General features: G+C 37.0%; 1 protein-coding gene across 3 annotated transcripts in view; it reads right to left on the bottom strand.

Moving 5' to 3' along the window:
• The window catches only part of ATXN10 (ataxin 10), a 95,145-nt gene that overhangs the window by 53,669 nt on the left and 15,948 nt on the right, over nt 1-25,528 (bottom strand). For all 3 annotated transcript variants that reach the window (XM_048952567.1, XM_048952587.1, XM_048952578.1), the window contains exons 4-6: nt 12,699-12,795; nt 11,616-11,780; nt 247-327 (exon numbers count right to left, since the gene is read on the bottom strand). In XM_048952567.1, the coding sequence (XP_048808524.1) occupies nt 247-327; nt 11,616-11,780; nt 12,699-12,795 (343 nt within the window). The remainder of the gene's footprint in view (nt 1-246; nt 328-11,615; nt 11,781-12,698; nt 12,796-25,528) is intronic.

Raw genomic sequence — 25,528 nt, 5'->3', positions numbered from 1 at the left:
TTTTTTTTCTGAAGTATTTCTTTACCAAGTAATGGCGCCAACCTGGATTCTGCAACCCTACATAAATCACTGCCAGTTGTGGCTAAACTGTAATGTTAACCAACCAATTTAAAACCATTACTGACATAGAAACATGTATTTAGAGATTTTGTGCCAACTACGAAACCACACAGTTTTTCAATCATGTGAACAGGATACTCTATATGGAATGCTAAATACTAAAAGCCACATTGGTTTTGGGGTTACCTTTCTTGATTGCTCAGTTTGGCATAGAGGGCTTTTACCAACTCTGGACATTGCAGCAAATAGTCTGTAACAATTAAGAACCTAAAGAAAAAAAAAAGAAAAATATTTATTACTGGTTGTACAAAGAAAACAGCTTCTCCATTATTCCAAATGGTGCTACTTAATTTTACTTGTAAAGAACCATTTGACATACTTCTAATACTACTTCGCTAATTGTGTATTGTTTCCCCTACATTTTCCCATTTCCAAACAAGCTTGGAGGAAAGCTAGTTAAGATCTTTCACCAGTTATAGAAAAGGAATGCCACAATTCCAATAATAAATGACTAATCCAATTTTTAGGTATCTAAGCAAAAAGCCAAAGTTTAGGCTTGAATACTATTATGGTATTCATCACAACACTGATTTTAAGCATCCAAATAAATTCTCAATAAAATAATAAAATAAAATCAAACAAAGCATCCAAATAAACAGAAACTGCATTGTCAGATGCATGGAAGCAAAAAACTTCTCTTAACTTGCCAAAAAAACACTCCCCTTCTTTAACACAAACTGAAGCCAATATCCAAATTCAACTCCTTGCTCTGTAAGGGGATGAAATAGAGTCTATGATCTGTACTATGTACTAGTACTGTGTACTATGATCTTTGGAGAAGTCTACTTCTCCAAAGTATCATTCACAACATTAGACACTGGCCCTGTAATTTCAACCTAGTCAATGTTCTTTCAGCATCATTTAAAAAAATAATTTAAAAAAAAAATCCTTAAATTATGAACCTAGAAGTAGTGACAGTGTTATGTATTCTGCATAGGTATACGAATATTAAACTATGCATTTTTCAATCTATGTTTATTCCTATAAAATATAAATTAATTACTGAACAAATCTCAGAACATCCTCTGCTCATGAAGCTGCTGTGAAGAATAGGCATAGTATGATGAAAACCAAGCATTTCAAATATTCCATCCATCTCCTGCCAACATTCCACTCTCCAAATAGCCTTTTGCTTATCAAAAATCCATTAATAGCCAACAGAAACATTACATAGAAAGCCTAAAGATTTAACAAATTACTTTTAGGAAAAAAAATCAATAACAATTTGGGGAATAAAAGAACAAGAAGTCCAGAAAGTTAATAGCTATTATTGTTTCCAATGCTAAATGTAGACTCAGCCAGCACCTGGTTCAGTTTTTTTAATATGGAAATTTTAGAAGGATAAATGTATATGTATATTTGTACATACACATATATAGACATATCACAGAATGGCCCAGGTTGGAAGGGACCTCAAGGATCATTAATCTCTAAACTCCCTGCCACATGCAGGGCCACCAACTTTCACATTTAATACTAGACCAGGCTGCCCAGGGCCCCATCCAATCTGGCCTTGAACACCTCCAGGGATGGGGCATCCACAGCCTCTCTGGGCAGCCTGTTCCAGCACCTCACCACTCTCTCTGTAAAGAACTTCCCCCTGACATCCAACCTAAATCTTCCCTCCCTCAACTTAAAACCATTTTAACATCAATCTAAGAGTTTCTCAACACAAATTTGAATATATAGACTTCCTCACAATTACCAGCACACATGTAAATGTTGTTCCAAAAGTAATGCCTCCTATTTGTTCCCATGGAAGCTACAACAGATACAAAGAGCACAATAACATTATTTGATAAGGCAAATCCTTAGCTATAAAGCACAACTTTTCAACAGTCTCCATCTGCAGTTTTTTGCCAGCAATGAACAGGAGCTTGCATGCTAAGCAAGGAGACCCACCACCACTGTCACCACTGCTGGAACGCACAACCCACCATCTCACTGTGCTAACATCCACAATTTAGTCTCCCTAAACATTCAGCAAATGTTGATGAATGTCACTGGATACAATTTTTTCCAAATGAATGAATTCATTGACACACCATTGCCTCATATGCACTTCCATTTCAAATGTCATTTTGTCACTGTCCTTCTGCTGTCATCTGTCACATGGCAACAAAATTTAATGAAATGTTGGTGGGAAGGCTCAACTTCACTGCTATCCTGCAAACACCTGACTCTGCTATCATTGGCCAGTACTACTTTTAGTGCAGCCCTTGTATATTTCAACACTAAGCAGCAACGACTCAGATGTAACACCACAATTACATCAAACCATTGACACAGCAGTCAAGAAGAATACTTCCACAGTTCTTGAACCAACAATTCATGGCATAAGAGCTATCCATGGCATAAGAGCTATAAGATGATAACTGACTGCATTTCTTAAGAATTTGAGTAGAAGCAAAGGTTTCCATCTGCAGTCATAAAAGGGACAAGTGAACAAACAAACCCCAAATCCATATCTACGGCTGTGAAAAACACAGCCCTGTGTAGCTTCTCAATGTAAAAATTTCAGCTGACAATGAAGCATGTTAATATTGCATTTAAAGAACAATACAAAGCTTGATTTTTCAATGTGGCAACTGGAACTATAAATTTTGTGTTCTACCTTTCATGATCAATATTGCTTTAGGGAAATCTTATTGGATACTTGTCGTGCAGTTAAAAAAACTAAATACTTCTCACAAAATATATGTATATAATGCTAATAATTGCAAACTGGTGATTACTACTGCTAAATGGAAGATCCGTATTTCAGTCATTGTTTGGTCTTTCAGTCATTATTTGGACTATACTCTTGTATTTATTCACATGCATCTGTCACTAGAATTAGAATTGGATTAGAATTTCATAGCTAGACAAGTCTGAAGTATTTTAGAGGAAAGTTTTTGCTTATAAAGATGCATGTACTTCTATATGTGCTTCTTCATCTTTTAACTTGAAGACAATCCATATTTGATTTTCTCTTTTACCCTATCTACTGCCTACATTACTCCATGAAAGAATACGGTGCATTACATTTTTCAAGAGCATTGCCAGGAGATGTCATAAAAAAATCAGTAGTGGGATAAAGCACTTCTCTCTAGATACCATGTTCAAAAATTCTGGTGGTAGTAAAACAAGAGTGCAAGAAATTAAAGTTGCCATTTTCAGTCTTCAGCTCTCTTGTTTTTCATTTAGGTAAGGGAGAAGAAGAAGAATGAAAGTAAGACAATCCAGAACCTTGAAATAAGAAAGACACTTAGTTTCAGGTTATTGACTTAACATGGCATTACAAATGCCCAAAAAAGGCTTTGATAATAGATTTAAATCTCTTTGGAGGCCAACACAAGAACCACTGGGATAAACTCAGTACCACTATAATTTAGTGAAAGAACTGGTGAAAATTAAAGTTGTTATGCAAGCATTGCAAAGTAACAAATGAACAGTGTTATTAAATATGCTAATGTTCTTGAAATTTAAAAATTGTTTGGCTAAAAATCTTGTAAAAACTTAAAAATATATATATCAGGCACTTACATAGTAGGTAACTACAGGAGGAGATGCTCAAAGATTTAAAAATAGCAAAGGGTTTCACTGTTCCAAATGGAACTAGAGCATCAGACAAGACAAAATAGTATAAGCTACACTTGAACTCAGTATATCCCAAATATATATTTATAACATATTATACTCCAGTCAAAGCTGAGTGTAAGCAATCAATTTGATCACAAAATGTTATGCTCCATATTAAGTTGATTTGATTATATTAGCAAGTCCGGAGGACAGCATCCTTTGTCTCAGAAGACAACAAAATTTTTTTAGGAGAAAGAAGAAAAACACATAGGAATTCTCTGTTTGATCAGCAAATTTCTCATCTCAAAACCAAAAGCATATTTCACCATCTCAAACAAAGTCATGCCACCCATTCCTTAATCAGAATGAAATACTAATTTTTACTACAACAAACAAGCATGACAAATAATGCAAGTTTTGAAGAAAAGAAAAGAAAATTTAGGCAGCCAATTTTTTAAAGCTGTCTCACAAGCCTTTAAAACAAAACAAAAGAAAAGAACAACAGGAAAAAACAATGTACTTGGGACCAGAACACACTTGAGAAACAGAAGTATTCTGGCCTTCCACAACAGCATAAGCATTCTATCTAAACCACTAAAAGAAGACAAAAAATAAACAAACAAAAAACAACTAACGAGAATTGGAGTGCGTGTAATTACTCAAACAGCAGAATTAAAGCACTTCTTGCTCAAAAGGACAGTAAGGGAAACCATTTCTATATTTAAGGCTTAATCCCAAGTACAGTAACAATACTCTTCTCCTGAACGGAATAAAACACAACAGTGAATATCCTTCCATCTTCAAAAGTTATTACTTGTAATGAATGAATCCTCCTTGCACAGGCCATGATATGGTCCACTAAGTCAACTCTCAGGCCTACAAGACCAACTTCAAACTACCTATAATATTTCTTACATTTAGAATACACTCCTGTTCAATTCAATAGCTACATGTGGAAGACACCGAAAGGAGATTTATTTTTACTTTTGGGCAAACTCTGAATCACTTTTTTTTTTTTCCTGAAGTGCTACAAAGTAAAAAATTACTTTCTACCCCTTTGTCTTCGTAAAATACTCAAGAAGAAAGAGGTGAAAGGACAAATAAACACGTGAACCTGAGCTTTGAGAGACTGGGGAGATCTGTGCCAATATGCTGCTTCTGCAAATAGAAAGTAGAAGCTACTCAGATCTCTACAATTAAGGAAACTTTTCCAATTGTCAGTACTATTTAAAACCACAGTTGAACTTGGAACCTGCAACATAACTCGAACTTTCCTGGAATTAAAAATAAGAATTACCTTCTGAAGAGCAGAAAGGAGCAGGGGAAACCCTAAACTATCAGAGAGGACAGACAGATTTGCCAGCCCCAAAAGAAAAAAAAGTAACATTTTCTGGTTTTTGCACTGCATGCATACTAATTAAGCAACAAGCACTCTACTGCAGAGTTCCATCTTTGCCTTCAAATCTGTGTCCATGGGCAAGACTCCTTGCCACAGGAGCAACTAGTTTCTGTCCACACTTCTTTCCATAAGCCAGGACAAAATAACCAAAGGCAAAAATGGGGAGGCGTAGTCCCATAACCTAATCTTTACAGTCATCACCAAGCTGTGGTTTCAAAAAGAAAAAGTAGATGTTCAGAAAGACTTATTTCTAATGCCAAACAGCTGACCATACTCTTAATATCATTTTGTTGGAAGCCAAAAGGCATATTATGCCTCTTATTTAAAATGGAGGATTTCTGTTCCTCGCTTTTCAGGAATCAAAAATGCAACCTGTTTTTTCATAGTAGCAGCACTGCATGTTGCACACACTTGGAAAAAGTGATGACAAAGCTATACTCTCATCTCTAATGGAACCACCAAACTATTTCTAAAATAAACAGCTTTTAGATTACACACTGGTCTCGGTTAGGATAAATTATAATGTAGTTTTGTACTACTTTTTCCTAATTATTTTACAAAACACATATGTTTGCAGGTTCAATATTTTAAAATAGATTTCATGTGGCATTCTATGCTGGTTTCTCTTCTAAATACAGCAGCTTCTAAACTGTGTGACACACTTCACTGCTGCTGATTAATATAAACCCGAAAGGGAGTTGGTACGCATGTGTTGTGAAACACAGAGGAATGACTTTTTAAAGGCTCTACAATTTTCCAGAGCCTAATAGCATAGGCTTCTGCATGTTTAAAACAAAAACATTTTTGTAGAAAAAAATGGCAGAGCTTGGCAAGTCTTTTCATCACATTGCACACGTAATGCTGGATATTGCTTGTGCTTTCTTCTTCCCTTGGAACTGCTGCAGAGGAGCTTGTTAGAAGATTCTTCAGATTTTGGTAGTAACCACATGGGAATAGTGAGTGGGAAACATGTTTCAGTTACTGAACAGGGTGTTCCAGCTGTGTTTCCTAAGGGAAGGATCTGTCCAATTCCCAGATAGTATCCTTAGGCAGGCAACAGTTGCCAAAATAAAGCAGGATTATAAAAAGAAACATAACCTTACAGACTAAGCATATTCACTTACATGCTTAAAATATGGTCAAAACAAATTATCAACTTTTCAGAAGTGCATTAGCGTCCATAATGGAGGTACACTGGAAAGATGAGGATACACAGAAAATAAAGGATCGTCTCACAGGAGCTTGCAAACCATGCTCATTCCTTTGAATGGAAGTGGGTAGACTGCACATTGGAAAAAGTAAAATCTAAGTATGAATAATGCAGAAAGACCGATCACAGTTTAACCGACAGATCTGTTGTGAGAGATAAAATAAAAGAGAACTAATATTAAATGAAAACAAACAAACAAACAAAAACCTCAAAAGAAGGTGGAAACAACAGAAAAAAAATATTGAGGTTTAAAACCTTTCCACTTGCAAGAAGGAATGCTAATTCCACAACTGTGTCTATGAACAGAGCAAACTGCAAGACAGAGATCAAAACCAATACCTCAAAGGAGAGCCTACTTGCCTAAAGGACAAGTTTTCAGGACTGAAGGCAGGACAGGAACAGTAACATACACCAAGCTGTAGCAGCTTAAAAAATTTTCCACCAAAGTCAGCAGATACGTATTCTTAGGCTAACAGCCTAGACAGTAAATGCACATTACAAAGGTCCTTGCATTTTCCAGAGAACAACTACACTGCAAAGAACTGTTGAGTAGATAGGATCATTTAATTACTATGGCATAAATCAAACCAAAGAAAAGAAACTTACTAACTTGTTTCTGCAGAGCCAGTCTTTGCAAAGACTTATGCTTTGAATCGCATTCTTTAACATCATTCCCCTCTAAACATTCTGAATGCAGTAAGCTCTGGGCATTCTTTACAGGCCAAAATACAGATCCAAACATTCAGGACAAGACAGGTAATTTTCAACAGCTTTCAGTCCGTAAAACTTCTAGTTTTGTCTTGTTCTAACATTTTAGCTAAAGGCTAGAAAACAAAGGAGTATACATCCAGTCAGGCTACATTCTGAAGAATCTGTTAGAGATGCCTGTCTCAGATCACTGCCCTTGGGAGTCAGACCAGCAACAATCTCAGTATATTGCCTAGTATTCAAGATTACAGGATCGCTGCCACAAAACAAGTTAAGAAGCTGCGTTGACTGAAAGTTCAGAGGCATTTCAAAAATACAGAGCCTAATAAATGTTAATTAAAGCTATTTTGAAGTAATGCTCTGTATCCAATATTAAAGATGGCAAAGAAAGAAATATTAAAAAAATATCTTGGAGCTGTTCAGAGGATCAAGCTTCTAAAAGAGAAAGAGAAGGTATCAGTAAAATGTGTGAATTACATTTTGCAACTTAACAGATTTCAGAGATAGAGGCATTTCTGAAGCTTACAAGTAACCACAAGCTTAATGAAATGAGCTTTCAGACCATCTGGTATAGATAAACAGGTACCTGATCCTATAAGGGCATTCCATATAGAACCAATTTACTTCTGAAATTTATTAACTATTCGTTAGCTCAGTGTATGCTACAGAAAACAATAAAAAGTGTGTCACTGAGAAAGACAAATGTAGGCATGTATCATTGAACCTCCTTTTTTTCCATGTTCTGAGATAATTTCTGTTATCAGTCTACAAAAATCTCATATAAATGCATCAGTGCTTAGTCTCAAAAATCTCAATATGCTTATCTCCAAACCAGATCTTTTGGGATTCAAAAAAATGCTTTTAAAAATGGACAGCATGCTTTCCACCTCTGAATAGATTCAGCAGATGCTAATCTGAGGTCTTCTCTCTCATAACCTTCTCCTCTCAGAAAGCACAGCCACCAACATGCAACACTCCAGATATTCTTTTTTCTCCAACAGAAGATCCTTGTTTTCTACTGAATAGCTTTTGATGCAAGAAGTAGTGAAGGGGAACCCAGAAAACGATGCCCTGTCTTCAGAGACGCTTCCTTCACCCTTTTTAATTGGAAAAGAAGCTTATTGCAGTCAACACAGGAATTGCAGGAGTTCTGCCACCAACAGCCACTTCTAGAAAAGAAAGCTCTCAAGAACTGCTTAGAATAATCTCAGATTTTCTCTGACAAAGACTTCTTCCTAGAAAATTGCTGCAAGACTAGAGGGAGGAATGTCAGAAGCCAAAGGCTGGAATGAGGTTCCTCCTAAACTCTCCCTGAGGACTTTTCCAGCATGGAGATGGAAATCCAGACTCTAAATATGAATGGGATCAAGAACTGAGCAAGAATTGTCAACTGAATGAGAAAAAGATTTTCAAGATGTGCTTCCCCTGCTGTGATGGGGCTACAGTAGGAAACCCAAACATGTGCTTAGCAGAAAGGAGCAGGAAGGACCCCATGGGAGAGACCATAGTTCAGCCAATTGCTTTAAATCCAAATGTTTGCCCTGGCTGTCCTCTCTCTGTTCTAATGATTCATAGCAGCAAATGGAAAAATAACTTAAGCATCATGATTATTTTCAGAATTCATTGGATACTAACTCTAGAGGAACATTAATTTATAAGCTTTAGTAAGTAATAAAATGAAATAGAATACAATCGTGAATAAATGGTTTGCCTACAACCAAAACTCATCTGGTTATTCAAAGAAAGATTTTCAATACGTAAGAGCAATGTTTGACGGCAAGAAAGCACAGCCAAGATGAATAAACACATGTGGCATACACTTTTTATTCAGCGTAATAAGAAACCAGATGCTCAAACTGAGACACAAGAAGGTAGGCAGAAATTAAGTAATATTTTTAACTTTAAAAATAAGAACATTCGAAATTCAGTCACATATGAGTCTGGCAGTGAGCATAACCTCTTGGAAGATGACTAGTTTATATTTTAGCTCAGCTATATAATGCAAGAACAGCTGCTTCAAAATGGTTTCTGTGCACTCTGGTAGCTGTGGAGTAAGTGACTCAAATCTTCACAACAAAGTATATCAGCTTTGTTGCAAATTCTGCAGCTATGCAAATTCATCTAAACATACCACTAGGATCGTACTTCCGCGAGAGGTAAAGTACAGCTCCAAAATGTTCAATGAATTGCTGACCAAATATTTTTTCTGTAGTACAGTTAGAGAGCCAAGACAAGAACCTTCAACTTTCCTCAGCCAAAGAACTCATAAATAACATCACTTCTATCAAAATTAGAAATCCTTTTTGCTGCTAAGCTTTTCTCTTCAGAGCAGAGAACACTTTAAGAAGAAATTTCTGGATGCTATCAAATAAAGTCTAAATAACAGCTCTAGCAGAAGGACACTTACACCTCAAAAGAATTCCAGCTTATGCGTGACAGAATGGAGCAGCATTTTAACCTAGTAAATAGAGAACACCGATTAGTCCACAAAAGGTTTTCTACAAAAAGCAGATTCGATATTGCTGGAAATAGAATTTTCCCCTAAGTTTGGAGAACTGGAGAAAAAAACAGCTAGACTATGCAAGGCATGAGAAAGTCAGCAGAAGTGCTGGCTGGTGCACCTCCTCTTGCTCAGCAACAAGAGCAAGAAAAAGAAAGCAAGAAAAAAATTAACCTGATATCATCTTAGTATTATATGAATATATCCATTCACATTTCTTTAACAGGAGGAAAATCAGCAGTAAAAAATGAAACTGGCTTTCAGGTCCACCTTAGGACTATCCTCAAGACAAATAATATTCTCATACTCTAGATAATAAAGAGAAATTTTTAGGCAAGAAAGTTTGGTTGTATTACATCAGGTATAATAATGCTCTTGTACCATGCGCTTCACAGATCGCAAAATTATAGAAAGTGGCAGGAAGTAAAGCAGAATCTAAAATACAACTTGTTTTCTTGTGAAAAAATATCCAGATTCATAAGATTAGTAAGTTAATAACATCTGTATTTAAAGCTAAAGAACAACTTGTTGCCTAAGAGAAACATTCTATGTTAATACTACCAAAAAAAGACAAACAAAAATACCTCTTGCTAGTTTGCAATACAGATATTGCAAAAAAATAATAATATATATATATAGTAATTGTACTACTCAAAACGAGAATACTAATTTGCTAGGCTTTCCCACATCTTTCAGTACTCAGAATACTGTCTTCAGAGATACTTTTATAGCCACATACTTATGTCCACATGTTGCACTGTATGATGTAAGATCAAAGCGTGATATTAATGTTCATACAGTGGCTAAGTGGAGTAAGAAAAAAAGTTCAGAGAAGGGCAACAAGGCTGGTGAGTAACCAGTAGTAACACAAGCCTTATGAGGAGTGGTTGAAACTACTTAAAATCTGGAGAAGAGTAAGACTATTTAGATCTTGAGAAGAGGAAGCTCAGGTGGTGACCTTATTGCTTTCTACAGCTACCCTAAATGAGGCTGTGGTGAGGTAGGAGTTGGCCTGTTCTCCCATGCAACTAGTAATAGGAGTAGAGGGAACTGGCCTCACGTTGCACTAACAGAGATCCAGGTTGGATGTCAGGAATTACTACTCCTTCCCTGAGAGAGAGGTCAGGCAGTGAAATGGGCTGGTAGTGGAGTCATCAACCCTGGAGGTGTTCAAGAAACACTTAGATGCTGCACTGAGGGATATGCTTTACTAGGAAATATTGGTGAAATGTGGATGGTTGGACTGGATGACCTTAGAGGTCTTTTCTAATCTTGGTGATTTCTTGGCTTTCATATCTTAGTTAAAACATTACCTTCAGCACATAAAGAAAACAAAGGATAATCAAGATAATTACCTGAAAAGTCATCTGTTTCACGCGTACTTCTACTGACTGTGGCTAAAACTAATGATTCGGTTTGTCACTTTTGAAATGGAAGTCTAGTCACCTGATCCTAAAACTAAGTTTGCTTTCTGCAAACTACTTATGTCCTATGCAAACTGACCTGGTTAGGAAAAAAGACCACCCCCCCAAAAAAAAAAAAAATGAAGTAATTTTTTTTTCAGTACTAATGCAAGGAAATCGGAGTTTCTAAATATCTATTTAAACCTTGATAATTTTTCCTAATTAAATTTTTACTTTAAACATGTCCTTCAAGAGAAAAATAAAAAAGTATATGGAGTTTTGTTTTAATAATCCTCTTTTATCCAGTATTTTTCTCATATTAAAAAAAAACCCTGAATTATTGTGCATATCCTTGTTGACAAACACAGCATTTCTCAAATGCATAAGTGACAGAAATATTTACAGAAATAGCCATTAGCAAAAAATTCAAAGCTTGATGGAATAAACCCACCGATTAGTTTTAAGAAAATGAAATTTAGAAGACTCCACTGAGTCTACAACTCCTGTTTACATCCTCAACAAAGACAGTCTTAGTTTAAGGGAAATGAAATGAGTCAGTATAAGCTCATGAGAAGAAATTGAGATCAAATTAGTAACTTACATACAGATCATCATTTACTACTTTTCAGAGCCACAAATTCAGACACTTTCACAGAGAGATTGATGCTACTAAAACACTTATTTAAGAGGAAAAAATGTCTAAAAGATACATACGACCACTCAGACTCCAGTCGTTCTTTGTAGACTTTTATGATGTGAAGAGCCACAGACAAGTTCCCAGGATCCATCAGTTCCTTCACTTTCTCTGAATTAAGGCAGGTAAATAAGACCATACAACAGTAGGCAACAATTTTCTCATCACTGTAGGTTAGGCAGGTTCTTCAAGAGAAAACGAATAGTTAAGACAGTAAGTTAAAACTGATGCTGGAAAAACACACTTAAGGACATTCAGCTTGTTTCTTGTCTGCTGTCTTTCAGAGAATCATGAGTTTGCCGTAGCTCAAGAGATATAAAGTCAACTGCAAAGGAAGAAAATCTGAAACTGGAAGTCAAACTTAAGATGTGATTTATAATACTAGTACAATATCTGAACTAACTAGAAATTTAGGAATTGAATGAAATAATAATAATAACCTGTATCTATTACCATACAATCCTCTGACAAGCGGACTCCAAACATACACTCATCCTGAGCACCAAATTCAACGAATATGCCTTTATCAGCAGCTTATTGTGAAAGATTTGGCCAACTACACCAAAAATATTGTCATGTGTCCACACAAAATGGTTTATGTAATGTTTCATGCCACATCATCAATCTCCAGAAACGTATTTCATTAAGGCTAGGATGAATGGCAAAGGGAACGGAAGACACAGATATTAAGCCACTTTTTGTAGATCCCATCTAATCCACAAATAACTGACTGGTCTATACATAAGCAATGTGAATGAAAGAGAAGTCACATTCTTGGAAACAAGCAGTGTATAACTACTTGAAAATACCTCTGAAATAAAGCTTATGCTTGAAGCTCATTATTTAAACATAATTTTCTTCCAGTTTGTGTCAAATAAAATCAATTTACTGTCAGTTTATAACAAACAGGTTTTCAAAGGTCCTGACCCCTGTGGTTGACTAACAAAAAAAAACATCTACAGGATATGGTCTCAACCGCTCTATTTTCCCCAAAGTTATTTTTCAAAGCTTTATGGTGCTAGAAGAAGCACAACTGTCGTGTACAAAAGATTTGAATAAAACCACAGAAATTACATTATAAAAAAAGCCGCATCCATGCTTACAAGAAGAGATCTGGGAAAGCACACTTCCAAATGCTATTCTGGGAATCTCCATTTCCTGCTGCAATGTTTCCAAGAAACTGGAGGCTACATCGAAAAGCTGAAAAAAAGAAAAAGAAAAAAAAAAAAGAAAAAAAAAGAAAAAAAAAACCCAGAAAACATATTAACTGGAAATTCAGCAAAACACTAATCAATTTCATAGAAATGAAACTTTTCAACATTACATATATGTATCTACTCACACACACACATACACAATACATCTCAATTCGGCTTTCTGTGCAGTTTCTCACTGTTATTGTATGTTAATATTAGCTTTTTCTCCTCTAATGGAATTAATTTTCCACATTCTGGAATTGTAATCAGAACAAAACTTTTTTTCTTTCCACCTCCAATGAGACTTACATTAACATCAAGCAATGGCCGCTAATGATTACAAAAACTAACTGAGTCAGTGAAAGTGCAAGATAGGTGGAAATGAATGAAAGCATAGAGTTGCAGTTGGTGCAAACTGAAACAGACCCATGCAGAAGCAGTAGCTCCCACATTGCAGCGGCCGTTTTACCTCTAATCAGAGGAGGTTCTTTATAGCACTGGATTAACATAAACAGGCTGCTTGCCATCACTCAAACTCTGCAAAAGCTGGTCCGCCTGCTACTAGAAGAGCTCCCCGGATGCTCTCCGTAAGTTAGCTTTAAAAATACGTTACAGCAGGCAAAAACACAACAGGAGAATCCAATCTACTCCCAAGATACCCACACTAAATTTTGTGTAGTAGGACAAATATTTAATATGGTATGTTAATGTAGTTAACCATTTCAGGTCTCTACCGCAGTAAAATTAGAGCCAGTACACTGAGCAGTACTGCCTCTCATTTTAACACTATTTAACGATGTATTCCTACTATTATCACAAAGGATTTATTTCAAACTCCTCTTAATACAGTTTTAAAACAAAGGAAGAAGATGAGTCATAGAACCATAGAATGGTCTGGGTTGAAAAGGATGTAAAAACTAGACATTTAGTCTAGTTTCAACAGCCCTGCTATGTGCAGGGTCACCAACCACCAGACCAGGCTGCCCAGAGCCACATCCAGCCTGGCTTTGAATGCATCCAGGGATGGGGCATCCACAACCTCCCTGGGCAACCTGTTCCAGTGTGTCACCAACCTCTGTGTGAAAAACTTCCTCCTAGTATCTAACTTAAACTTCCTTTGTCTCAGTTTAAGACCATTCCCCCTTATCCTATCACTATCCACCCTCGTAAACAGCCATTCCTCCTCACGTTTATATGCTTCCTTCAAGTATTGGAAGGCCACAATGAAGTCTCCCTGGAGCCTTCTCTTCTCCAAGCTAAACAATCCCAGTTCCCTCAACTTTTCCTCATACGAGAGGTGATCCAGTTCTTTGATTATCTTAGTGGCCTACTCTGGACCCGCTCCAAGAGCGCCATAATTCCTGTACTGGAGGCCCCAGGCCTGGATGCAGTATTGCAGATGGGGCCTCACAAGAGCCGAGTAGAGGGGGACAATCACCTCCCTCTCCCTGCTGGCCACCCCTTTTTTAATGCAGCTTAGAACGCAGTTGGCCTTCTGGGCTGCAGGCACACATTGCCGGCTCACGTCCAGCTTCTAATCTACCAGGACTCCCAAGTCCTTCTCCACAGATCTGCTCCCAAGGAGTTCTAGCCCCACAGGTTGTACAAACACCTGCGACTGCTCAGGCCCAAGTGCAGCACTTTGCACTTGGCCTTGTTGAACCTCATTAGGGTTTTCATGGGCCCATTTCTCCAACCTGTAAGATGAATCATAGATGTTGATGGAGTTAATATCAAAGAACCCCTCCTTCCCAGTACATGAAGGAGAGAGACCAACTTTTTACACAGTCTGATAGTGATAAAACAAAGGGGAATGGCTTTAAACTAACAGAGGGAAAATTTAGGTTATATGTTAGGAAGAAATTCTTTACTCAGAGGCTGGTGAGGCACTGGAACAAGAAGAAGTTGTGGATGCATCATCTCTAGAGGTGTTCAAGATCAGGCTGGATGGGGACCTGGGCAGCTTGATCTAGTGAGTGTCAACCCTGTCCATAGAAGAATAGTTAGAACTAGACGTCCCCTCCAATCTCAGCAATTCTACAAAAAATATAAATACGTAAATTAACAAAAATCAAAAGCACGAACCCACAGAGCTCACAAAATTAAACACTTTTGGTCTTACTGACAGCTTTCAATAGCTTGATCATTTTTTACAGGTTGATGAAAAATCTCAAATATTAAAATGCAGTTAAACAGATAGTACAAATAGTTGTCTGTTATATACAGATGTGACACAAGTTGTCAGATTCAGAAAACATAAGATCTCTTTAAAAGGTGTTGTGCCAGCTGGCAGTCACATCTCCTACCAAGGGTTGGGCATATGTCCTCTTGGGAAAAAAAAGAAAGCGAGTCAAAAATGAGGCAAATTGGTTTTAAAGAATATTAACTTTTTTCCCATGCATCTCATTTAAGTCCAAAATATATATGTCTCTTCCGTAATGCACTTCAAATCATCTCCTCGTTTAGGCTTTGTTTTTACTACTTTACTTCTTTCTACTTGCAAATCTACTAGTCTACTTGCACTGCAAGGTCTATTTGCACCTTTTTATTTTCTTTTTACCCCCTTTGCCCATCACCGTGCTGCCATTTCTTCCATTCATCTGATTCCCATCCTGCTGACTGAAGAGTTTTTCTGCAGGACAGCTATCATGGGCACACTACTCTTCTAGCAGACATCTTATGGAAATCACAGAATCACAGAATTGTAGGGGTTGGAAGGGACCTCCAGAGACCATCGAGTCCAACCCCCCTGCCAAAGCAGGTTCCCTACAGTAGGTCGCACAGGTAGGCATCCAGGCAGGTCTTGAACATCTCCAGAGAAGGAGACTCCACCACCTCCCTGGGCAGCCTGTTCCAGTGCTCCGTCACCTCACTGTACAGAAGTTCTTGCGCATGTTTGTGCGGAACTTCCTATGCTGCAGTTCCCTGCTAGAAAAAAACCTAAAAAGGTGGTAAATCCTAATAGGATTTTATTTCTCTATGTGTACTCCTTACCTATTCTACTATGAAAAGACCTCTCAATTTAGTTTTAGTCTACTTTTTAACTAAGATTTGCTTGACCTTTTTTATGCAGCAATTACACTTAGCTCTTCAGAGACTAGGCTGTCAAAAAATACCAAACTAAGGAAAAAGAAGTTAAAGATCCTTATTGACATTCTTACAGTGACAACTATAAAAAGCATATGTTTGTAATATGATAATAAATATCCAGAAATTACCTATTAATCACACATTAGAGTCTTAGTATTTGTGAAAGTAATCAATCAAAGTTCTCCTTTCATCTTGATTCCCTGAACAAATGAGAAGGATCCAGGGAAGACCATGGCTCTTTCCATGCCATGAAAAAAGAAACAGTTTAATCTGTAAGTGCTTTTTAATCCACAGAGGCTAATATTTTTCATTTACTTTGAAGAAGCAAATCAATATATGGGCAAGCAGTTAATCTGTGAGACAAAAGCAGTAGTATCTACTCACATTAAGCGTATCTCAATATTGCAGGGTTTCCTCACAAAAGTAATCTTGTGAAAAATCTCAAGCAGTTTAAAGGGAAGGTGTAATTCTACAAGCACCTGAGGCAAGTGATCTACTTCAGGAATAAAGATTACACAAATCAGTGTATAAATCTTTGCTCAGAATGTGTCAACTCAATTCATATGCTCTGCCACAGTTACAATGCAACTGCTGCAATATTTTTACAATTTTTGATTTTTCTTTTTCCTACTCCTCAAAAATATAATAATATTACATTAAAAATATAATTCATTACAGAGTACTCAGTGAGATGTCAGGTGAACGGCACATAGCAAATACACTTTGTGTACTGGAATGTATTTATGTACAACACTTAGTAGTCACAAAGGAAAGCAAATGATGAAGAGGTGTGAACGATGGTATAAGACATTACAGCACCACAACCAGAATAGCCCATCAGAGCACACGCTCTGCATCACTGTCTGCATAGTTATGCACTAAAAATACAAAACACAAAAAACCTACTAGGACACTCACACACCTCTGAGGTCTACTTGGTTGTCTTACCGCAACACATATCAGAGAAATGGCATTTATATCCAAAAAGGATTCCACATTAAAAATACTAGCATATGACCAATACCAAGTATCACTGGATTTTGATTTAAGCATTGAAAATCTATACATTGATATTTAAGTTTTTTTGCTTTTGTTTTTTAAAGCACAGATTAACAACAACAACAACAACAACGAATCTGTTAATTCATAGCAAGACCCAGGGGTACTGATGAGTTAAGGAAACAAACAAATAACAGACCATGGAAGCCTCTTAGCATGTAACTTCCAGGTTCCTTTTGTTTGTTTTATATCTATCAGACTTCATTGCTACAACGCATCTTCCAGTAGTCCTTACAAATCGCTAAAACATATACTAATTTCTCCTCTTCAAAAACACATTGTACTTGGAGGAAAAGCAACAAAAAAATCTAGAAATGGATTATTGAGTCCAACTCCATTACACAGCTGAAAGAACTCTGCTATCCATTCAGTAACACATTGTCTAAAAAAGGGAGACTACTTCCCTTTTTCTATGAAAACTTAGGATCTTTACGCAGCTAGAATGATTGCCAACCACTAGTTTCAGCTGCATTAGCTATTATTTGTAAAACACTCCCCATAAAAATTATGAAACACTTTGTCTTTTCCATAGAAGTGATTTATTGAACCCCTTAACTCTGTCCCCTCATCTTGGTGTCCATCAGTGCTGACCTTAACAAATGTTTTTGTGGGTATAGGGACAGCTAAATTTTAATTAAAAAAAAAAAAAAAAAAGTAAAAAGTTACACTGTGTGTGGTCAACCAGACTATTTTTAACCTGATGGTCAACCACTGTGAAATTATATGTACTAAGATGTAACTTCTGATACACAGATCAACCCTAGAGCTGAAGAAGCTTTTTGCCCAATTGAAATTCCAATAGTTCCTAGAAACTCCAAAAATAATCTTGGTATAAAATATGTACAATGAACATTTTTCCTAATGAATTTTAGCATGTTTGACTACATATAAACTGATCTTTTTGAATCACTCAATACTACCCATGCAAAAATGAGGCAGCTGCTATTGTTTTATGCCCCTCCAAGACAGTGGTTTAAATGTACTCTAGAACATCAGTATCTTCAAGAACACAGTTCCATATGTTCCCTTCAATCATTCATGATCATAACCAAAAGGAACCACACTCTAACACACAGTTTTCACTTCATTATACTGCAGTGCTACTGAGACACACTGAAATAGACACGAATATTTCACAGGCCTGACTCTCTATTGCTCCTTACAGTCCAAAAGAAGTCATTTCAGTGCCAATTGCAGAATCAGACTGTGTATCAAATGAAAAATTAAATACTTCAAGTTATTAGGACAAAGATTTAAAGCGCCGCATTTTGAAAAAGCAGTACACTTTTGTTCTCCTCCATGTGGTAGTATTTCCAAAGAAAAGTTACTGAAGTTCCAGCTTACAACAGTCATGAGATTTCCATTATTTTTATTTTGAGGTAGGCAGAACAGACAACTATAAATATGTACTTAGCCTTTTGCTTTTCTCTCTTATCAGAAAGGCCATCTACGTAATGTTTAGTCTGAACATAAGCAGGCACTGCTTAAAGATACAAAATAAATCCAATCCCAACGTGTATAAAGAAACGCAACATCAACTGCAAAATTGCGAACATAACACTAGCAAACTCGCATCTCTCTCTAATGTTTTGCTGACAACTAACTAGGCATGGAAGACAGAGTTGGTGCACCTCCTCTACACTGGGTGCATACACAAAGGTTTACAAGTATTTATGCCAAATCCCTACCTACTGACAGCCAGCACACATTTTAAACAGCCTGTCACTGTGAGCTTTGCAAATCTGAGTTGTGAACTGAAAACTTTATATAGACCTCTTCTGGTTGTTTGCAAACAAGTGCAAGATGCTTTTTGATGATGCCATCCCTGGAAAAATAAAACCCTCAGCTCAGCATAAGGTGTAAACCTCTATTACTATAAAACCTTAGTTTCCACCACTATCATCCGGTCACGGACTTCTTTCCTTGTGGCTGCAAATTAAAGCAACTTTCAGTCATAAAAAGAGCTATTTGCCTCTTCACCACCATGAATCATACCACAAATACTGATGAAAATGTATTTTCCTTGGAGAACAGTCTGTCTAGACTATTCAAATTGAATGTACAATACATATATGGGCTCTGTCATTTACAGTTATTAAAATAGTGCTTAGTATTTTATTTCTGTAAATAAAATGAACGCCTAGCTACTGATTATATTTTGGCATTGATCATACTGCACTTGCTGCAATGCAGACTAATAACCCGTTTTTACCATCTGTGGAATACCAAGAATGTTGTATTTAGTAATTTTCTGTTTCCACTCTTCAACTCCTTCACCTCCAGAAGAAAGCAATTCTTAATTTTCCTTCAGAAATGACAACTCTAATAATAACGGAACATTACATTCAGTGACTGGACAACCATTCTGGTGCTGGGAGATAAGGGTCTGGGCAACATCTTAACACTTCTTTTTTTTTTTCCTACAAAGGAGAACTTGCCTCAAAAACAGAAGAATAAAAAAAAAAAAGTTATGTAAAATGTAAAGTTATAAGTGAACTAGAATGGAGACGGGTTGAATCAGTAGACAACCAAATGAGTTTCTAATATAAAGTAACTTACAACAAGACCTCATAATAGTAGATTTCAAAAATAGTTTTTGTTCATTTACTAGGAAAAGAATCAGTTTGACAGCGTGTTGTCTGACATGAAATCAGTTTCAAACAGAACATTCATACAGAACTTGCAAAATCTTATTAAATATAGTAATGGGGCTTTATCTTCTAGTGTTTTAATTGCATTGTTTTTTAATTTTAGAAAGAAACAATCACAGGTATGTTCATTTCTGTAGCAAATTAGCTATTAAAGTCTAAAGGCACAGTAAATGTGAATCCTGCTATAATCCCTAAAGCAGCAAAAAAACATGCTTGAGATTACTCTCCTATGTAAAGTGCGTAAGTGCTTGCAGACTGCCAAAATGCTTTAATAAGCTTCTTACACACATCAGGATACAAAATTCTTCTTTTTTCTTTTTTTTCTTTTTTTTTTTTTGAGTCAGCCCAAAAAGTTGAACCTTAATCTAATGTCCCTTTAAAGAGCTTGCTCCAGCAAAATCAGCAAGTTTGAAGTACTGGGGAGTCTGAACCCAGACTTAAACCACGCCAGGAAACAAAAAAACCCAAACCAACAACCAACTATAAGGACTGGCCACCCAGTGTGCGTTATTCATGGTATCTAATCATATGACACGCTACTACTACATGATACCTTGCACAGGTCTAAAAAGTAGGAAATGATTAACATTTAAAATACTAACCAAGATTACAAGCAATCTTGCTTCAATTATTTAATGTTACCATAAGTGTTATTTTCGATGGCATGCTGCAGATGTTAAAGCAAACTTTCCATTCAAGTGCTTTGTGTTTCTTTAGAAAAGTTAAATGATCTTTTTCTGTAAATCTGTGAAAAGGTTATCAGAATTTTTCTGCCTTGGACAATTTATATCTGGGTAATAATGTGTCATGGTTGTCATGGTCCGTTTGTAACAGGCAGAGATCAAATACACTTACATTTGGTATATTTAGTTCCATATCCACTTTATTATACAGCAATGGTTTTGGCGCCCACGTTTTGGGGCACTGCCATTGTGACATACATTTAAAGGTTGCTTGTTTTCTCTAATCTCCTTGTTATGTTTCCTTCCATATCACACATTATTAAGTATGCAGAATGGAATAAAGGGAAAGAATTTGATATAATCTGGCACAAATCTTGTCACTTTTCCTTTCTGCGCTGGCGGCATTCCCTAGAATTCTCACTGAGAAGAAAAGGACAGTCATGCAAAATTTCTCTGTCAGCCCAAAGCTGTTAACAAATAGGATGCAGCAGAATGAAAAGGAATCTTATAGCTTACGTCTGGAAAGCCACAGTTACAGACAGATGCACTCTTTGTCCCATCAGAGCCATGCTAAATAACTTCAAAATGGAAGCTGTGACATGATACTGACAATCAAGAGATTGGGTACGATGCCCAAAAGGCTAACTTTTACATAATTTTTACTGTTTGGATTTTGATTCAAACCAGAAACAATTTACGCAAATAGACGCGGGTGTCTCACATTGTTCTTTCTTCCATGGAACCTTTTCTAGCTCCTTTCCATTCTCCCTCCATCTTCACTTTCCCAGCAGGAAGAACTACAGCACTCTTGGATGTCTGTGGAAGACTCTTAAAAAAGGGCACTTCCTCTTAGTACGAGTGAAAACTTCTCTCTATGTTATGTTTCAGATGCTCTGCCTCCAGGAAGCTGTCTGCACTAAATGACTTGTTTATCCTGTTCTCTCTATCTTGATCTTACCATCTTGAAGTCCCAGCCTACAAAAACAAAAATTAACAAGAAAAACTACATAAATCTGGCCATATCCTGCAATAGCACAAATGTATCCTTTATCTCTTCTGCTTCTCCTTCATTACAGCCACAAGACAGAAAAGAAGCTGTGGCCTGCACTAGGCCATCATTGCAAATAACCGCAGGATCTATAGGGACAGTAAACAATTGGCACACCCTTCTTTCCTGTTCCAATGCACAGCAGTAAATTAGGAGATAAAGACTAGTTCCTCGTTCTGCCTTTGATGCAGAGGGCAGCTACTAACACAGGCATCAAGCAGCAGTCGTGAGGTCAGACCATCAGGATTACAATGGTACTGCTCATGCCAGAGCTGCCCATGCAGCTGCTGATTTGGCATACAGCATCAGAGCAGAGTAAAACCACAGTCCTTCCAACAAAAGAAGGAGACAGCAAAAACATTTTCCATCTACAATACCAAAACTATTTCTTTTTACACACCTTTACCTTTACAGTCGACCAGTGGTCATCACTTTACATCTACAGATATTTCTATAGGTTTTGACTCACATCTACTTCTGCCTTGCCTCCTCATGAATCTTGCTGACACACTTGCTGGTAGGGTGGGGGATAGTAAAGAGGAAGGAAGGAAGGAAATGGCTTACAAAACACTGTGTTTAAAGGTCCACAGAAACACAGACATTGGTTGAGACTTGAAATGAACAGCAAAGTAACCAGAAACCATTCTAATTAAATAGACATCAGCAAACTCCCATTTCCTTTGCGCTTCAAGTGGATATCATTCCACATAATAAAACCACTATGCATGTGTCATAAATCAGCAACATCTTGGCAGGCTGCACCAGAAAGCCTCCAAATTGAAGGAGCAAGAAATAAAGAAAAAAAAAAAAAAAAAACCACCAAAAAGAAGCAACCAAACAAAGAATCAGTAATAAACACTGCCTAAGAGCAGTATCAGCAACTAGAAAGGGGAACTCTGCAAGATTGCCCATCAATCTACTTACTGTTGCAATTTAAGGATATCAGCTCAGTTTGGTCTTTCTTAGAAGAAGAAGAATGATCCATAGATAATCTGAAACAGCCACTGTCTCAGTCTATCAGTACACCAATTAAAAAGAATTTCCACAAACAACATGGAATGGACAGTTTTGATCATCAGTACAATGAATACCACACTGCTGGAAGGCACTAATGCTTCTGTTACTGCTATAAGGTCTGGTTTCAATTCCATTTACTTCAACTGTCAGAAAGGTGAGCTTTTCTAGCCAGGATCTGGATTACAGCCTACTGTAAATAAAACAATTTAGCTTAGAACTGCTTAAACCAGTCGATCACCACAGAAGCAAGCAGGGAATCAAGCCCAAGACAGGAAAGGAGAAAAAAAGAAAAAAAAAAAAAAAAAGGAAATCAGGATCAGAACTTGGAAAAGGTTGGATGGCTGGGGTTTCTTTTTGGAGTTGGGAGGTTTGTTTGGTTTTCTTTTGGTTAAGTATGAGGGGAGTGAGTGTAACAATATTCCACAGCATTATCAAAGGACAAGTACAGCAAGCTGGAGTTTACTATATTCAGAAACAGGATCCAACAACTACTGTGGTATCACAGGTCAAGAAATGATGATTCAGGCCCTCCTCAAGCTTCTATTTTCATGTTCAAAGCTCCATTCCGCTCCTCTTCTTTTTTTATCATTGAGAAAATGATGCATTTAAATAGCATCCTTTATCCTAAACTTGTCATTATTACCTGGATTTGAACTTGCTCACCTCGAACCTCATTCCACTCCAGATGTTATGAAATAAGGGAAAGAAATTAAGACACATGCAAAGTTTCCATATTAATATTAGAAGTCACAGGCAAGCTATATGCATGAACACAGATGTATCAGGCTGAAAACGATAATGCTATCACTCACCCAAAGTGACAGCATTTGTGAACTTATCACAATTTTGACTTGTCTTAATCCAGGTTCGGGTCTTTCCCTTCTGCGGACAGCTGAAGGAGTTGTAAAAACTGGGTCCCCATTTTGCAGTTCATTTAAAAAAAGTCAATGAACAAGGACTTGAACCAAAGCTCACCCAAGTCAGAGTCCCTCCACTGCCTTTAAAGATTTTGGACCAAATCGTGAAGACAGAGACCCCTCTCATCCAGCAAAGGTGATATCAGGGTGACATATGAAGAGTGAAGCTTGCAGGAACATCATCTTCTTTGCAGATGTTCCAAAGACAGACACTTCACTATGAAGCCATGAAAATATTCACCAAAAGACACAGCACAGAGAGCAGCTCTAAAGTTAAAACTATGATATAGACATGACTGAAGATTTTTGAGTTTTGTTTTTCTGTTTCTTTGGTAAATTACCATCAGCCAACAGCAAGAACACTTACATCCTCCCTATACCATTAACTAAGCATAGGACCCTGTACTTGCTTGCTAGCATAGATGTTTCTGGGAGACATTCACAGCCACCTTTCAAAGGCACTCAGACTCACAGAAGCTTAAGAAAAACAAAACAAAACAAAAAAACCAAATGATACCAAGAGAACAAAGAAATTGCTCAAAACTTTCCTCTTTGGTGAAGTAGTAAAATGCTACGTGCTATAATAATTAGGGGATCGCAAAACTCTAAAAACACAGGATTTTTAAAAGCTATGGAAACATGAGACTAAAATCCCAACACAAGTGCAAATAGCAGTTTACATCTACCAGACAGCATATCAACTGATTGTTAGGGCACATACTCTGCAAATTCACAAAGACCATGAACATCCCAATATTATTTTTACCAATTGGAAACACACAAAGGCCAAAAACAACACCAATAACTCAAATAAAAAACTCATGCTTATGTTTACATAAAAGTTTGATGAGTATAATATATTCGTCACACTCCCGCAATTATTCCCTGAAAATACTATAAATATTATTTTGACAATGTAATTATAGTTTTTACTTTAACAGTGGCAGCAAAGTACTGGCACCAATCCCCTACACAAAAAGCCTAGACAGATAAAGCAAAGATCACACATGGAAACTGGCAACTCTTGAGATCAGGGCCGCCCCTTATTTATACGACTAAAAAAGCCTATTTAAGTTAGTGCCTGGTTTATTTAGTTTTGCTAAGACTAAGCAAAAGGATACCTCAAATAAAAATAAATAAACAAAAATGAAGATGAAGATACTTAAATCCTCTTTTCCTAATGTAACTAATGTATGCTTCCTTCATGGTGCTTGTTGGGAATTAACCTCATGGACTGTGAATCCATTCAGGAATCTCTCTTTCCCGCTTCCTCTCCCTTGAAAGAAAAGCTAGCATGAATACGTACTCAATGTGATAAGAGACAGTATTTTTGATCCTGCATGACGAGTAAAATGGCTCAAGCTTTATAAGAATTTACTTTCATTCCATGTAAATCAGCATACATCTGACTTGCACAACAAATTTGCAATATATTAATTCATAATATTTACTCAAAGAAAAAAAAAGGACCGAAAAAACCCACAACCCAAGAAACTGCACGCATATATAGTTTGCTTCCTCCTCTGGAGATAAATATAGATAGAACTGATGTGGGAAGAGAGGAAGGATTAACTTTAAAAAGGACAAGCCTGTTGGTTTAAATTTAGTAGCCACTGTGTTATATAATCTCCAGGATATAACTAGGAAGTTGCATCTTCTCCAGCTGTAGTTACCTTACAATCAAATCCATATAACCAAGTCAGTGTGAAGATACTTGGTTTTCAAACAACAAGAAAAGAAATGGTCTTGGCTTACAGGCAATAAAATTTAACAATGGTTTCCCAAATGCACTGTCCAGTAAAATTTTACTGCTCTATCACACTTTCCAGGCATGTTTTAAAAATATTTATTTTTCATATACAATATAAAATGCAAACAGGAAATGAAATCATTCAGTGCAATGTGTTTAAAGAAATACAAAAAAAGCAGTGAAAAGCAGAATGCAAATTTTTAAAGCAGGAAATAAAACAGAAACAATACTAGCATTTGGTAAAGAATATTTAGGCTCCATATATGACCACTCCAGTTCTTTTTCCTGTTAAAATACTGTTGTGGTTTAACCCAACAGCAGCTCAGTACCACACAGCCGTTCACTCGCTCCCCCCCAGTGGGATGAAGGAGAGAATTGGAAACAGAATAGGACCACCACCACGGCTGCCAGCAACGCGAGGTCTCGCCCCCTGCTGACCGACTCCTTGCAACCCCTGTGCAGCAGCCACCCCGCTTCCATCCCCGCAGTGCTGCTGCGGCCATTGCCTTGTTTAGGGGAACA

This window comes from Lagopus muta, chromosome 1, assembly GCF_023343835.1.
Source record: "Lagopus muta isolate bLagMut1 chromosome 1, bLagMut1 primary, whole genome shotgun sequence".
NCBI lineage: Eukaryota > Metazoa > Chordata > Aves > Galliformes > Phasianidae > Lagopus > Lagopus muta.
This window is presented reverse-complemented; position numbering and strand designations above follow the sequence as displayed.